Source organism: Ovis aries, chromosome 16 (genome assembly GCF_016772045.2).
Source record: "Ovis aries strain OAR_USU_Benz2616 breed Rambouillet chromosome 16, ARS-UI_Ramb_v3.0, whole genome shotgun sequence".
NCBI classification, from domain to species: Eukaryota; Metazoa; Chordata; class Mammalia; order Artiodactyla; family Bovidae; genus Ovis; species Ovis aries.
In genome coordinates, this window is record NC_056069.1 from 10,172,741 (window position 1) to 10,189,177 (window position 16,437).

At 35.9% G+C, this 16,437-nt stretch overlaps 1 protein-coding gene across 5 annotated transcripts in view; it reads right to left on the bottom strand.

Annotated features, from left to right (window-relative positions):
- BDP1 (B double prime 1, subunit of RNA polymerase III transcription initiation factor IIIB) overlaps nt 1-16,437 on the bottom strand; it is an 82,470-nt gene that overhangs the window by 46,941 nt on the left and 19,092 nt on the right. For 3 of the 5 annotated variants that reach the window (XM_027980020.2, XM_012096786.3, XM_012096784.3), the window contains 7 exons: nt 13,223-13,492; nt 11,943-12,090; nt 7,546-7,701; nt 3,971-4,130; nt 2,298-2,374; nt 1,240-1,435; nt 185-318 (listed from right to left, as the gene is read on the bottom strand). In XM_027980020.2, coding sequence (XP_027835821.2) covers nt 185-318; nt 1,240-1,435; nt 2,298-2,374; nt 3,971-4,130; nt 7,546-7,701; nt 11,943-12,090; nt 13,223-13,492 — 1,141 coding nt within the window. The remainder of the gene's footprint in view (nt 1-184; nt 319-1,239; nt 1,436-2,297; nt 2,375-3,970; nt 4,131-7,545; nt 7,702-11,942; nt 12,091-13,222; nt 13,493-16,437) is intronic. The other 2 variants (XM_060400237.1, XM_012096785.3) reach the window with 1 other exon arrangement.

Here is a 16,437-nt window from a genome sequence, read left to right on the forward strand (position 1 = left end):
AAATCAACATGAAGGCAGTGAGATAAACTGCCTTGAAAGGTGAATGTATGTTTGCAAATATTATGTAACTTGGTAAACAGATAACAAATCAATCTGATTTGCTATTGTTTTTAAAAAATGTTTGATAATTTCTAAAACTTTACATATAATTCAAATATTATATCATCAATAAGACGATGCTTACCTCAGACACTCATTAACAGCCTTGGGCTCATCTGACTGCACATTTTGAAAGGAACTGTCTTTTTTTTCAGGTAGTGATGCAATGTCTTCACACTCAAAATTTTCACATGATTGATCTTCTATCTGTTCAGGAGTCTTAATAAAACAAACACATTTTTTAGAAACTTTTAGGTCTTAGAATGAAACACCCATTTATAAAAGATTTCATTGAAAATTATGTACAATTTGAGTACAAGGAAAATGGTAAACATTTCAAAACTGTAAAATGATATTCAAGGGGCACTTTTTTTTTCGGGCTGGGCTGTATACCTAACAGATCTTACCCAGGTCCCCAGTAGCAGAAGCACAGAATCCTAACCACTGGATCACCAGGGAATTTCCTAAGAGGCACTTTTTAATGTTTTTTTCTTAAGATATAGAAAATTTCATAAGCCACACCTTTTATCTCATCTCAAAGCCCCTATTCTTTTCTTCCCAGTCAGAAAGCAAGTAATCTGTTAAAATTATTCCTTGGGTTCTGTCTTTCTAAATCTTTTGGATTATTATAATCACATTAGAGACCTTGGGAATTACTACAAAAGAAATTCCAATCTCGAACCATACCAATTTTTACTCTTATCACAAAGATCAGTTATTATGTAAATATCTAAAATTTATAATCTTTGTTGTTGGAATATTATATAGGGAGCTTTTAACATTCTATTTTGTTTAAGTCGGTGTTAAAATTCAGACACCTACCTATATTTTTGAAAGAGAAGTATAATCCTGTAATTCCCTTCAAAGGGGAAGTGTAATCACACCTGCTGAGTGATGAGGGAAAAAGGCAAGCCCAAACATGCACAAGGTAAAAGCAGATGATTCACCACATAAACGCTTAAAATCCACAGAGCTGAGAGCTAAGTGACTTCACGTCAGCAAAGCTTCTGGCTATGACATACGGGCATTAAATTTAAAGAACAGTGTAGATAATTGTATAATACTGATGTTTTAAAACGGGAGATGAAAGGAGGCTTAAGTTTTGTTTAGCAAAAAACTGGAGGGCATCAGAGTACTTACATTTCTGTTGATGCAGGATTCATTTTCATTCTTTTCTATACTGGCACCGGGCTTTTCCTGTGATGTAAGAGTTCCTTTTCTTTCAGCAGCTTTACCTACATTTGGTTTCGGCCTTTGTAATAAGCCCCGCATTAGTCGTGCAGGTCTGAAAGCCTTTGGTTGATCATCTTCCTGCAGACAAGTTTTTTCACTCAAACTAGAGTAATTACAAAGGAATAAAATCAATGGTTATTCTGAAGTCACATAATTACTTGTATATCACAGAGAGACTTATTTTCAGTACTTTCTCCCAGGTACAAATAAGTAAACCATTTGGAAATACAAAATAATTCACAAGTGTCAAGAATACCTGCAAAGATACACATACCTCTAATATCTTAACTCTCTAGAACAGACACAGTCCTAGAAGCATGACAATAAAAATGCATTTTTTCACCACAAAATTGGAAAAAATCTATACCTGACAAGTATGGAATATTATTACCCACTCAAGATACCACTGAGTAACATACACCTTCAGGGCATTAGACACAGATTATGGCATGAATATACAGTTCTGAATCCACTGGCTCAGATTTATATTGGACCAAGACCTATTCTAGTTCTCACTCCACGTTAAATATCCTGTTGTTTTTTTGTTTTTGGCCACACCGAGCAGCATGTAGGATCTTAGATCCCCAACCAGGCACTGAATGTGTGACCCTGCAGTGGAAGCACAGAGGCCGAACCACTGGACTACCAGGGAATTCCCCTAAATATGCCCTTTTGAAACCCCTTGCTATAAATAAAATTATCCATCATCATACTTCTTAACCATTAATTTATCTAACAAGATTTGGTTAACTAGTGGACCCACACCATAATTTATTTAAGCATATTTATTATGCTTGTAACACCAAGCATAAATAGCATTATTAAATGTTTCAACAATCCCTATAATTAAAAATGAACTTAATTACACTAGCTGAAAATAAAATTCAGACATTAGGAAGTAGAAAACAAGCCATTACAATCATTCCTAAGAGTTACTATTTTTATCCTATTTCCTAAATACTTACTTAGATACAGAGTCAGGTTCTCGGTTCCCTTTCTCTGTATTCTCCATTCCAGAAATACCATCCTTTTCCATGGGACTCTACAAATTTAATTTTTATATTTAATCTACTTAACATAAAAACTTTTAATAAATAAATAAGTGAAAATAACAAAATTTCTCTTTTTTGTACTTCTAATTATTAGAAGAGTTGTTAAAATCATAAACACAGGTGAGAACATTTTAAACATATAATCTCATACATTACTAATAGAAGCACAAATTGATATATCCTTACCAATATCTATCAAGAGCTTTAATAATGTTTATATTCTTTGACCCAGTAATACAATTTCTTAGATGCTACTCTAAGAAAATATTTAGACAAAGACTTAAGTTCAAGGATGGTCACTGGAACACTATGCAAAACAGCAAATACTATAAACTGACAAATATCCAATAATGAATAAACGGTTAAATAAATTTAGTTACACTCACTGATAGAATATTATGAAATGATGAATTCACTAAAAATCATGTTTTCAAAAGACATTTAATGATGTGAAAAAATATTTATGAAATGTTAAAATACCAAAGTATACAAAACTGAATTAACAATACTACTCAACTTTGTAAAAAAAAAAAAGTTGGAAGGATATATCCTAAAACGGTTGCATGGGATTAAACAATTAATTTCTATTTTAATTTTTACATAAGTCTGTATTTTCCCAATTTTCTAGAACTTAAAAACATCTTATGAGAATATAATAATATAACTACATTATAAAAAGTATGGAAAGATTTCACATAAAAGGAAAAAAGCAGACTAAAATTCAAAGAATTATTTTAGCAAAAATAAAGCATTTTTAATAATATAATACTGGCAAAGATATAATGAAGCAAACATTCATAATGCTTACAGAAATGTAAATAGATTTTTGGGGGGACCGCTGCATGGCTTGTGGGTTCTTAATTCCCCAGGCAGGCAGTGAAAGCACCGAGTTCTAACCACTGGACTGCCAGCAAGTTTCTAAGATTCTTTTTTTTTTTTTTTTTTTGACTGTCAGTTTGTTAATACATAACAAGAGCCAAAAATACATTTTAAATACTATGGCCAAGTAATCCCTACCACCTCTAGAAATTTATTCTTTGCTATTTACAAAACTGCTTTTACTTATAGAGTTAAAAAAAAATGGAAACAACCTAAACACCAAGAAATGGCAGGTAAAGTAATAATAATGTTCATCTGATGCAGCTATTAAAAAGATCAACTGAAAAAAGAAAACAACTGGAGTATAAATTAATAGTTTCAGAGAAAAAAGTTTTAAATGTAATATATGTTATAACTAAAAAATACAGAAATGTTTATTTTCATAAAAAGAGAAAATCTATCTGTGTTTAGAAAAGAGAGTTGTGGGTATAATTTCACTATAGCTGGTTTAAAAAATACTTTTAATAAAAATCTTATGTAAGTAAACAAAAGATAGCTTTATCACTACTAAGGATGTTCAAAATGATATATCCGACATTCTAAAGAAAAGGTATGAGGCTAGTAAGACAATTTATTAATGTGTGAATTTCTTATATCTTGGCTTTATTATCATTTACATTGTAATTACAAGTTAAACATTTTTATTCCCAACTACTTAGGAAAAAAACTTTATAATTTTAATTTCCATTATGCCTCTTACTCCATACCTTTTCAACAGGAGTTTCTTTATGTAAACTCTTGTCCTCTGCATCTGTTTTACCTCGTGAAAGAACTGATTTCTTCCCAACTGCCCTCGATAAATTGGGTTTAGGTCTCTGGAGTCGTCCTCTTGTCATTGGTTTAATAGTTTCTGTTTGGTCAGGTTCCCTAGAAAATTAACATCCTTCAAATTTTACCAACATGCAGGCATATTAAATAAATTCTGGAAAATTCTTTAAAAATTCATTTAGAGCTAGAAAAGAACTCTTTTAAGCTTACTTACAATAAAAGTAGCAAAGAAAACTGAACAAGAGCACTGAAGGATTACTAATTTGTTTTATCAGATATTTATAATACTCAGCATCGATAATTAAAATATTGTGGTACTAATATATGAATAACATAACTGAAACAAAAAAAAAGATAACTTGAAAATACATAAGATTTTAGCATACAATAAAGTTAGCATTTCAAAATAGAATGAAATGAACACAAAAGTAATGTATCTTTTTAATAAATAGTCAATTAAATGGTGACAGGAAAACTAGTAATACTAGGGAACAAAATAAGTTTCATCCCTTGCATTGTACTTGCAATATATTCCAAATGAATCAAAGATTTAAGTCAAACCACAGAGAAAAAATGAATCAATTCTTTTATAAATTTGAAATAGGATAAGCCTTTCTAAAACTTGATTAAAAAATCAGGAAATCAGGAGCCATAAGAGGAAAAAAAAAGAAAAGGAGAAAGAGAGAAATCTGACAATATAAAAACAAAAAGCTTTTACATGGCCAAAAGATATGTTGCAAGTCAAACTACAAACAGGCATGTTTTACTACTCATATTACGAGAATAACCTCTCTAAAATGTAAAGGCCTCCTACAAAATAACACCAATAATAACTCATTAGAAAACTGGACAAAGGGTATGAGCTCACAAAAAATAAATAAAAATAAAGATAGGTTTGAAATGTGAAGAGATGCTCAATTTCACTCCCAAAGAGAAACCTACTGAATACCAATTAAAAGTAGAGCAAGTAAGCACAAATGTGAAAAGATATTAAGAATCAGAGACTCTAAGGGGAATCATATACAAATGTTCATTATTCCATTCTTTTGACATTTCGTTAGGTACAGAAAATTTTTAAATAAGCAACTGAAGGGAAAAAAAATAAAAAAATTACACACGCCTGGTCAAAAAGGAGGAGGAGGTAGATATATCATACTGAGACACTATTTTATTTTACAATCTATCAAGACTGGCAAAAATCCAAGTTTGTAACACTGTTGGTAAGGCAGAGATTTCTTATGTTGTTAGTGGAAATATAAACTAGAATAACTCCTAGGAAGAGCATTTTGGAAGTGTCTATTAAAATCACAAATGTATATAAATGTACACACACTCACATACAAATATATCCTTTGGGTTAGCAATTTCATGTTTGAAACTTAACCTACAAATACACTGCACAAAGGTCAAAGGGCAGAGGTATAAGTTTCTAAGCACTGCCTGTAAAAACAACATATAGAGTCATCAGCAGGGCACAGATAATATAAACTGTAATTCATCCATACAACAGAACAGTATGCAACTATAAAAAGAATAAAGAAGGCCTTTATGTAAAGATATGAGGATATAAGACAAAAACTTGCAAAACAGCAAGTATACTATGCTACCACTAAGTTTGTGAAAAGAGTAAAAAAAAAATATGGACTTTGTGTATTTGTATTAGCTTTAATGTCAGTTGTTTTTTTTTTTTTTTGGTTGTGTTTTCATTTTTCAATCTCTGAAAGAATGTCAGAAATAAGTAACACTATTTACTTGTTAGGGTAAATGGGGCCATGGTAGAAGAGATAATTCACTGTGTAACTTCTTGTACTTTTGAATGTTTGAACCCCAGGAATATATTGCCTATTCCAAAGACTAGTTTCTATTTTTACTGGAAAAAAAGTAAGTCTTGGGAATTACCTGCAGTCCAGTAGTTAGGACTTTGCACTTTCACTGTGGAGGGCACAGGTTTGATCCCTGTCCGGGGAACTTAGATCCCACAAGCCACTCGGCCAAAAACAATTTAAAAAAACAAATAAATTTGATTCTCAATGTGACCATGCTTTACTGAAAATAAAAATTCATAAACTAAACAGCTGTTAAGCCCATCAGAGGAGTTATAAAGGAGACAAAAAGGAAATCTGAATTTTTTAGATATCTTTTCAAAGGAAAAGTCTTGCAGTGCTTTTATTGTTTTTACTGAAGGTATTAATTTAACCACTATTTTCACACTAGCAAGCATAACACATAATCTCTTTAAAGTATCAATATCAAAATCTACTACTTTGACAACAGGTATGAAAAATAACTCAGACCAAGTAAATCTCACAGCAAATATTTAGGTTTCTAAATTATTTTAGAATTTCATTGTAAGTTACCACTTTGCTATAACTCCTATATATCAGATATAAAAGATAATCTTTCTGTAATAAAATATAAAAACTTTGATGTCCCTCAGGCCACAGTACAATTACATACTAAATGGTCTATGCTGCTGCTGCTAAGTCACTTCAGTCGTGTTGAGAGGGTAACAGGCAGGAAGGCCAGGGGTCTCCAAATGGAGGAAATAGCCTGCAAGTGTCAGACATTTTATCTCTCTTAAGTGGCAGGAGGAAACAAACTAGAGATCTTTTTTCCTTGTCTATACAAATTTAAAAGGAGGTTTCTCTTAAAATTCGGTGTTGCCATGACACCTAATTTCACCTGAAGTTAACTATTCTCAAACCTAGAGATAACCAATGCCTTTTTCTTATGGAAATGTTTATCTTAAGCTATGCTAATGTGCTATGCATTTACCCCAAACTCTGTCTTCAAGTCGGTTCGCCTTTTGGGCTCAGAACCTACTTGATAAACCAGTATGTTATACTGTTCCTCTAATCTATGTAAATGAAGCTATTTGTATGGTGATCTGCCCTTCTTCAAGATTCAAGTTAATCCTTTTATGGCCCAAGATAAACCATTTAGTGCCAAGATTATCCCAAAATACATCTTATGGGTGAGGGGCCTGGTGCCATTCTAAGTTTTGAGACATTCCTTTCTTTCATTAACATACTGCTGGTGACTATATAACATCCAGCTGAAGACTAGCAGTGGGGTACTCTTTCTGCCCCCTTCTGATGCCTATGTCAGAAGCTTTCTCTATCTCCTTTATACTTTAATAAAACTTTACTACACAAAAGCTCTGAGCAATCAAGCCTCGTCTCTGGCCCCAGACTGAATTCTTCTCCTCTGGGGGCCAAGAATCCCGGCGTCGTGATTCAACAACCTTTCAGTGTCCAACTCTGTGCGATCCCATAGACGGCAGCCCACCAGGCTCCCCCGTCCCTGGGATTCTCCAGGCAAGAACACTGGAGTGGGCTGCCATTTCCTTCTCCAATGCATGAAAGTGGAAAGTGAAAGTGAAGTCGCTTTCAGACTTGTCAGACTCTAGTACCCTCCTAATCCCTTAAGAAAACAACATTATGATCATTTCTTAATGACAAATTATCAAAATTTTAAAAACAAATTTTAAAATCCTACCATGTAAAATACTTACAGTGATTTATCTTTTAGGTCAACATCTCTTTCTTCTGTACAACTACTCTCAGCACTATTCACCTCACACAATGCTCTAACTCCACCTTCTGATGAAGGCAAGTCTGAAGTGTTTGATTCTGCAGTCTCAGTTGCTACTGATATGACATCTTGTTGACTATGAAGCAAATGAAAATACATTGGGAAAAAGAACCTTTTAGTAATAGACATCTTCTACTAAACATTTAAAAGATTTTTTTAAATACACAAAGTCAAAATTCTGAAAGATGATCCTTCATATCATGGGATAAACAAAACGGGTATTTTGGTTTCTCTGAGACCCTTCCTCGCACCATGTTATTAAAACACTGTACCATAGGAGACAGTAACAGCCACAATGAACAGGGCAAGTGCTCAAGAAGTTACAAAATGAAAACCTCTTAACTACACGGGGTTCACGAATCAAATGTATGTGTAAAGTTTAGGAATTATCTCATTAAAATGTATCATCGGCAGTCCTTCACACAGTACTACCGCATTACCCAAGAGTCATGGAGATCAAGGACGCAGTTCCAGTGCGCACAAGCTGGAGTTCACGGAGCACCACGGAAGGAGAGGAGTGCTGTACCGGGAAGCCTTTCAGCTAACGGTAACATAGACAATGACTAGCTAGTGGCCAGCATTCAATCTCAACACAAATTCACATTTAGCCATGCTTTATTTTTGCTGCCTTTTTTTTTTTTTTTTCCTACTGGGTGTTTCTCTTCCCAGTGCTCCTTGTATATTCTTTTTCAGGTTAGATGTTACATGTAAAACCTCATAATCAGCAACTTGTGTTTTACTTCATGGAGACGTTTGTCAATAGAAGTATTTAATGTTACTGTAGTTGAATTTATCAATTTTATCCTTTAAACTTTGTGCTTTTTATGTTTTAAGAAATCCTTGACATCACAAAAATATTTTTCTACAGTTTCTCTTAAGAGTTTTAAAGATTTGCTTTATATATGTCATCTTTAATCTATGCAAGTTACTGCATAAGGCAAAATAGGGGTCTACTATCATTTGTTTCATATCTAAACACCATTTAATGAATGAGTAACTCAATCTTTACCTGCCAATCTCTTTTTTACTGTACATATTTCTTTTTTTTTCTTATCTATTTTTATTGAAGTATAGCTGACTTATAATATTGTTAATTCCTATTACTCAACGCAGTCCGTGGGGTCGCTAAGGGTCGGACACGACTTCACTTTCACTTTTCTCTTCCATGCACTGGAGAAGGAAATGGCAACCCACTCCAGTGTTCTTGCCTAGAGAATCCCAGGGATGGGGGAGCCTGGTGGGCTGCTGTCTACGGGGTCGCACAGAGTCGGACACGACTGAAGTGACTTAGCAGTAGCAGTAACAAAGTGATCTGGTTACACACACACACACATATATTTTCTTTAATATTCTTTTCCATTATGGTTTATCATAGGATATGGGAGATAACTGCTAATGCTACCTCTGCCATCTATCAGATTCCTAAATTTCTCTTCCTAGATTCTACATCCAGTTCCTCAGTCAACTTGCCCTTTTCCAGTACCACACTTTTGATTACTCTAGCTTTAGAATAATTTCATCTCCAGAGTTGTTTCCCAAAATTGTCTTTACCATTCATGAGCCTTCACTCTTATGGACATAACAATTATAGAATCAGCTCACTATTTTACAAAACCAATGGGATTTAAACAGTCATAACAGGATTGTTTTCCCCCCTTAAAAAAAGTCATCAGTATTGTTTTGTGCATAGTCTACGAGGTTAGTTGCGTGTCTGAGATGAAAACTTAGATATCTGTTACCCAGCAAGTTAAAGACCTGAGGTCTAATGGCTTTTCTTCAAAGAAACTATTAATCTTCTGAATTGTGTGAATAAACTGGCACACGTGCATACATGTATTTTACATGACAATTGTTAGGTAAAGACGACCAGGACACCGAAAAGAGTGTCTAACAGGCTTTAATGGGGAAGCGCTCCCGGGCGGGGTTCCTGGACCCGAACGAGGCAGGTCAAGGAAGTCCAGGCCCGGTCCGTGTTGGGGGTGGTTTTTATATGTTCATTGCGAGGGATGGTCAGGCTAGAAGGACGGGGGTTCGGATAGGTCGCCAGGCCGAGGCGTCGCGGGCTGACAGGTCCTTCTACGTGGCTGGGGTGGGGCGGCTTTAGCTGGTGAAGTGTGCTGTCATTGGTCCCCGGGATCTGGGAGGCTCCTTCCGTTAGGGACTTCCCCAGCAGGCAGGAGGGAGAGGAGGGGCAGCCCATCATGGGCCCCCAGGTCCGGCCTTACAACAATAAGTGGTTTTCATCAGATTTTTCAGAAAAGGGTATACACAGACCAATGGATCAGAAAAAACAGCCCACAAATATACCCATGCATATATGATTAAATGGTCTTTGCCAGGGTGCCAAAACTACACAATAGGAAAAGGATGACTCTTCAACAAATCATGTGGGAAAGCTAGAAACACACACACACACACACACATACACACACATACACACACACAAGAAACTGGACCTTTATCTTACACCCAAAAATTAACTCAAAATGTATTAAAGATTTAAAGGTAACATTTTTTCTTCCCCTTTCTCAGCTGTGCTACACAACTTGTGGGATTTTAGTCACTGGACTAGGGACTGAAACCATGGTCCACTGCGTTAAAGGATAAAACTAAAAACTTTAAAACACCTTTTAAGGTGCTTTAAGGTGCTTAAACCTTAAAGAGCCCTGATAAAACACCTTAAGGGAGAAAACTAAAGGAAAACAGGGGGAAAGCTTCATAAGATTGGTACTGGCAGTGATTTCTTGGACATGACAGAAAAGGCACAGGTGAGAAAAGCAAAAATAGGCAAGTGGGACTATGTCAAACTAAACACCTGCTGTAGAGCAAAGGAAACAATCAAAAGGCAAAAGGCAAACTGCTGAATGGGAGAAAAAGATATGTAAACTATGTATCAGACAAGGGCTTAATATTCAAAATAGATAAGAAACTTCTACAACTTAGTAACAGAAAAACAAATAGCTCCATTAAAAAACTGGAAAAGGGTGCTTCCCTGGCAGAAGTTAAGGCTCCGCCCTTCCACTGCAGGGGCAGGGGTTCAATGCCAGGGAACTAAGACCCCACAGGAGGCTGCAAGGTACAACCAAAAGAGAAATAAACATTTTTTATTAAAACTGGAAAAGGAATTGAATACACATTTCTCCACAGAAGATACACAAATGGCCAACAAGTATTTAAGCATTTAAAGAGCTCAACATCACAATCATCAGGGAAATACAAATCAAATCTGTAAGTTATCATCTCACACTTATTAGGAGCTATTATATTAATTTTTTAAATGTAATTAATTAAAAATATATATTAATTTTTAAAAAATAAAATAATGCAGGTAAGAATGTGGAAAAACTGGAATACTTATGAACTGTGGGTGGGAATGTAAAATGCAGCCACAATAAAAACAGTATGAAGGCTCCTCAAAAAACTTAAAGCAGAATTATCATATGATCCAGCAATTCTCCTTCTGAGCATTTATCCAGAAGAACTGAGAACAGATCTCTTAGAATTTTCTTCAATTTCATGTTTATTGCAGCATTATTCATTATAACCAAAAGATGGAAACACTGTAAATATTCACTGACACACCAACAAAGAAAGAAAATGTGATATATACCTACAAAGGAATATTATTTGACCATAAAAACAGAAATCTTATTATATGCTTTAATATGGATGAACCCTGAAAACATTATGCTAGGTGAAATAAGCCACTCATAAAAGGACAAATATTATGTGATTCCACGTATTTCAAATATCTAAAGTAACTCATAGAAATAGAAAGTAGAATGGTGGTTACCCGGGCCAGAGATGGGGAGGAAACAGAGTTACTGTTCAACAGACAGTTTCAGTCATGCTGTACAACACTGTGCTCACAGTTAACAACTTTGCACATTTTAAAAACTCATTTAGAAGAGTAGATCTCATGTGTTTTTTACTGGGAGTAAAAACAAACAAAAAACTCTCAGCAGGATATATCACATTCAAACAGCTGAAAACCAAAGTTAAGAGAAAATATTTATAGAAAACGATAAATCTATGCAAACATTAACCACAAGAAGGCTGTAGTGGCATAGCAAGCATCAGAACAAAGAGCAAGACAAGAATGATATCACACAAGTGATGCAAGGGTGATTTCACCAAGGAGATTCAACAATCCTATAAATGTACACACCTAACAAAGGAGCTTCAAAAGACATGAAAAAAATAACCAGCACTGAAAAGAGAAATAGGCAAATTCACAATTACAGGTGGAGATTTCACACTCCTCCTTCAGTATCTGTGAGAAGATGTAGACAAAGTGAGTAACCATACAAAAAATACCTTGATGAAAGAATAGGGTCAGTTCTTTTCTCAGCGTCTTCACTAGAGGATAAACCCACAAGGTCATCTGTGTCCTGTACACAGGGAAGCTCTTGTTCCTTACTGGATTCATTTTCATTAATCTCAGGACTTAAACACAGGCCTTTATCTATTAATACAAAATGCGTATTATTATAAAAATGATAGCAAAAACATTTTTAAAAGCACAAAGGAATTCACATACAACCCTATGAAGTAAGGATTATGAAACTAGCCCAAAGTGCAATTTCTTAATAGTTGAGCTATTCTCCTTTATATGTAATATCTTTAATCGTAAGCCACAAAAGAGCATAATATTATGATGCCTATAAATCACACTATGTTACCTATCAGGATTCACTTAAAATCTTGGTGAAGCCAAACCACATAAAACTTAAATTCTACAGAAAGATTGTTCTGGTCTGCTACTATCTTTTCCTCCTCTCTTTACTTGGCTATCTGTTTTAAGTAATCTATATTACTTAGATATAGTAATCTATATATATGTATTCACACATATAGTAATCTATATATGAACTCTTAAAGAAAGCAACTAAGATGTCCCTTAACTCTTAGCTCTCATTCCCCAGGAACTCAGAAGTGTCAAAATGTCTACACTCTAGGGAGTTCAACAAAAGAAAAAATTGAGGAATATTTATTTCAGTAGAGCTTTACAGATGGCACTAGTGGCAAAGAAACTGCCTGCAAATGCAGGAGACATTAAGAGACACAGGTTCAATCCCCAAGGTCCAGGAAGATCTCCTGGAGGAGGGAATGGCTACCCACTCCAGTATTCTTGCCTGGATAATCGCATGGACAGAGGAGCCTGGCAGGCTACAGTCCACAAGGTCGCAAAGACGTGGAGCAACTGCAGCGACTTAACACACACATACACACACACCCCTTTTACACAAATTAAACAACTTATTTTGGGTTCATAGAGGGGCTCTGTAGAGGTAGGACATGAAAACCCGTGATTTATTAACAGATACAGTACACATTTAACTATATACATGTGACTTGTTAATATGAGTACCTAAGAGGTAACACTTCTCAAAGACAAATTCAGAGGAAAAAATTCATTTCACTTCATTTTTTTTAACAATAATTTTTTCTTTAAATTAAAAGGGTTTAACACAGTACCATGAATATGGAACCAAGGAATACTCATCACTGGCTGCTATTATTCAGAAGGAGCATAGTTAAGTTATACACGTCTTCACAAGTAATATAGGGGCTGTTAAAATATGTAATAAACTTACTTTTGTGTTTTTCTCCTTTAGAAGAGCCTGGCTGAACAGTGGCACTTCCTGAAAAATGCACTTCTTGTTCACTACCCTCACCCTGATTCTTTCTTCTTCTTTTCTTTTGATTTACGTCTAGTTCTAATGCATTCTGTTCTGAATCCTGTTCAGATAAAGTCAGAGACTGCAGTTCTTCTTCAACTGTCTGAGCATCCTTTTGCGACCTTCCTGAGTTTGAAATTTTAGTGCTCACAGACTCATCTCGATCATCATTAGCAACTTTTTTCACTGAAAGTAAGAGAAATTGTTATAACTACAAAAACAATCTATAGAAAAATGCTTAAAGGTGGAGAAGATAAATACTTAAGGATGTCTTAGCAAAAATTTAAAGATAACTTAAACTGTCCAACAGAGAATGACTAAGTAAGTTATAATGCTATAGAAATCTAGGCAGTAAATAAAGAGGTAGCTTTATATGCAGTAATGTATAAGATTTCAAAAATTATTGTTGCATTTAAAAACTCAAGTTGCAGAACAATATTCACAGTATCATCTCATTTTTAAGGAAAAAAATTACATATATTCCAAGACACAAACATATATAGGCATATCATAGAAAAGAGTTACTGTACTAAAAGGCTGCTCTGGTGGCTCAGATGGTTAAGAATCTTAATGCAATGCAAGAGACCTGGGTTCGATCCCTGGGTCGGGAAGATCCCCTGGAGAAGAGAATGACAATCCCCCTCCAATATTCCTGCCTGGAGAATCCCATGGACAGAGGAATCTGAGGGCTACAGTCTATGTGGTCACAAAAAGTCGGACACAACTGAGCGTTTGTCACCTTCATACTAACTCATAATTTACTAATAATTATCCCAAAGAAAGCTGAAGAATTTGACTTTGAGGGCAATGTAGGAGAGAGAGTTCAAGAATTTAATTTTCTCTATTATTTGTTTTACAATGAACAACCTTATTAGCAAAGATTTTTAAACAATTTCTAGTGCTCTTCTTTGAAGACATATTAACAATTAACTATATCAAAAAGGTAAAATAATGGGGACTTCCCTGGTTGTCCAGTGGCTAAGACTTCACACTCCCAATGCAGGGGGCTCAGGTTTGATCCATGATCAGGGAACTAGATCCCATACGCTGCAACTAAAGATCTAAGGAGATCTGAGTGCCACAACTGAAACCCAGCACAGCCAAATAAATAAAAGAAAATTAATATTCTAGAAAAAGATAACGTAATACATTATATTTAAAAAAACAAAAACAATAGAATTCAATGTCATTTGTGAAAGTGAAAGTTGCTCAGTCGTGTCCGACTCTTTGCGACCCCATGGACTATAACAGTTCATTGAACTCTCCAGGCCAAATACTGGAGTGGGTTCAGTTCATTCAGTCGCTCAGTCTTGTCCAACTCTGCAACCCCATGGACTGCAACACGCCAGGCCTCCCTGTCCATCACCAACTCCCAGAGTCTACTCAAACTCACGTCCATTGAGTTGGTGATGCCATCCAACCACCTCATCCCCTGTCGTCCCCTTCTCCTCCCGCCCTCAATCTTTCCCAGCATCAGGGTCTTTTAGGTGAATCAGTTCTATGCATCAGGTGACCAAATTATCGAAATTTCAGCTTCAGCATCAGTCCTTCCAATGCATACTCAGGACTGATTTCCTTTAGGATGGACTGGCTGGATCTCCTTGCACTGGAGTGGGTAGCCTTTCTCTTTCCAGGGGATCTTTTCAACCCAGGGATTGAACCCAGGTCTCCACTTTTATTCAAAAAAAGTCAAACAAGATTTTAAAATTAAGAAAACACTGGATTTATTGATCAGAATAATAATCAGCAATTTTTAAATTCTGACCTGTAACAAAATACCTGAAAAGTTCTCACGTTAAATAAGTTACAATGGGGGTACTTATGCTATCATCTGTTCCACAGTAATCACAAGATTATTGATAGATTGGGCTCCAAAATCACTGCAGATGGTGACTGCAGCCATGAAATTAAAAGACGCTTACTCCTTGGAAGAAAAGTTATGACCAACCTAGATAGCATATTCAAAAGCAGAGACATTACTTTGCCGACTAAGGTCCGTCTAGTCAAGGCTATGGTTTTTCCTGTGGTCATGTATGGATGTGAGAGTTGGACTGTGAAGAAAGCTGCATGTCTAAGAATTGATGCTTTTGAACTGTGGTGTTGGAGAAGACTCTTGAGAGTCCCTTGGACTGCAAGGAGATCCACCCAGTCCATTCTGAAGGAGATCAGCCCTGGGATTTCTTTGGAAGGAATGATGCTAAAGCTGAAACTCTAGTACTTTGGCCACCTCATGCGAAGAGTTGACTCATTGGAAAAGACCCTGATGCTGGGAGGGACTGAGGGCAGGAGGAGAAGGGGACGACAGAGGATGAGATCACGGACTCAATGGACATGAGTCTGAGTGAACTCCGGGAGATGCTGATGGACACGGAGGCCTGGAGTGCTTCGATTCATGGGGTTGCAAAGAGTCGGACATGACTGAGCGACTGAACTGAACTGAACTGAGTATATTTATTTTAGTTTCCCAGGGCTAAATAAGTTAAAAAATTGACTAAAGAATGAAACGACTTTGCAGTCTTTAACACTACGTTTAGAAAGACAGGGAACTAAGCTCTAGAGAAAGAAGTTCTATATTGGCTCTGTGCAGAAAGAGTTAACAAAGCAGGGCTCACTGCACTCCTTTGAAAGGCCTGCATAAAAGGTTGGCCCACAGGCTGTGTCTGGAAACTTGGGTCTGGGGTTCCGTCAGCCTAACTGACGAAAGTGGCTCACTGCACCTAAACTGTTTAAACAAACAATGTGGTTTATGCTGAACAACTGCTTTCCTTCTGGGCATTTTGAATTCTGGTATGTGCCAGGAATATGGTGTATACATGACCAACCTCTAAATAAAAACCCTGGGTGCTGACGTGGTAACAAGCTTCCCTGGTAGATAATTTTTTTTTTTTTTACTTTTTATTTTTTGGCTATACCACACAGCATGTGGGATCTTATTTCCCCAGTGTGTTAGCCATTCAGTTACGTCTGACTCTTTGTGACCCCATGGACTGTAGTACACCAGGCTCCTCTGTCCATGAAATATCCCAGGCAAGAATACTGAAGTGGGTAGCCATTCCCTTCTCCAAGGAGATCTTCCCAAACCAGGGGTCGAACCCAGGTCTCCTGCACTGCAGGCAGATTCTTTAATCTGA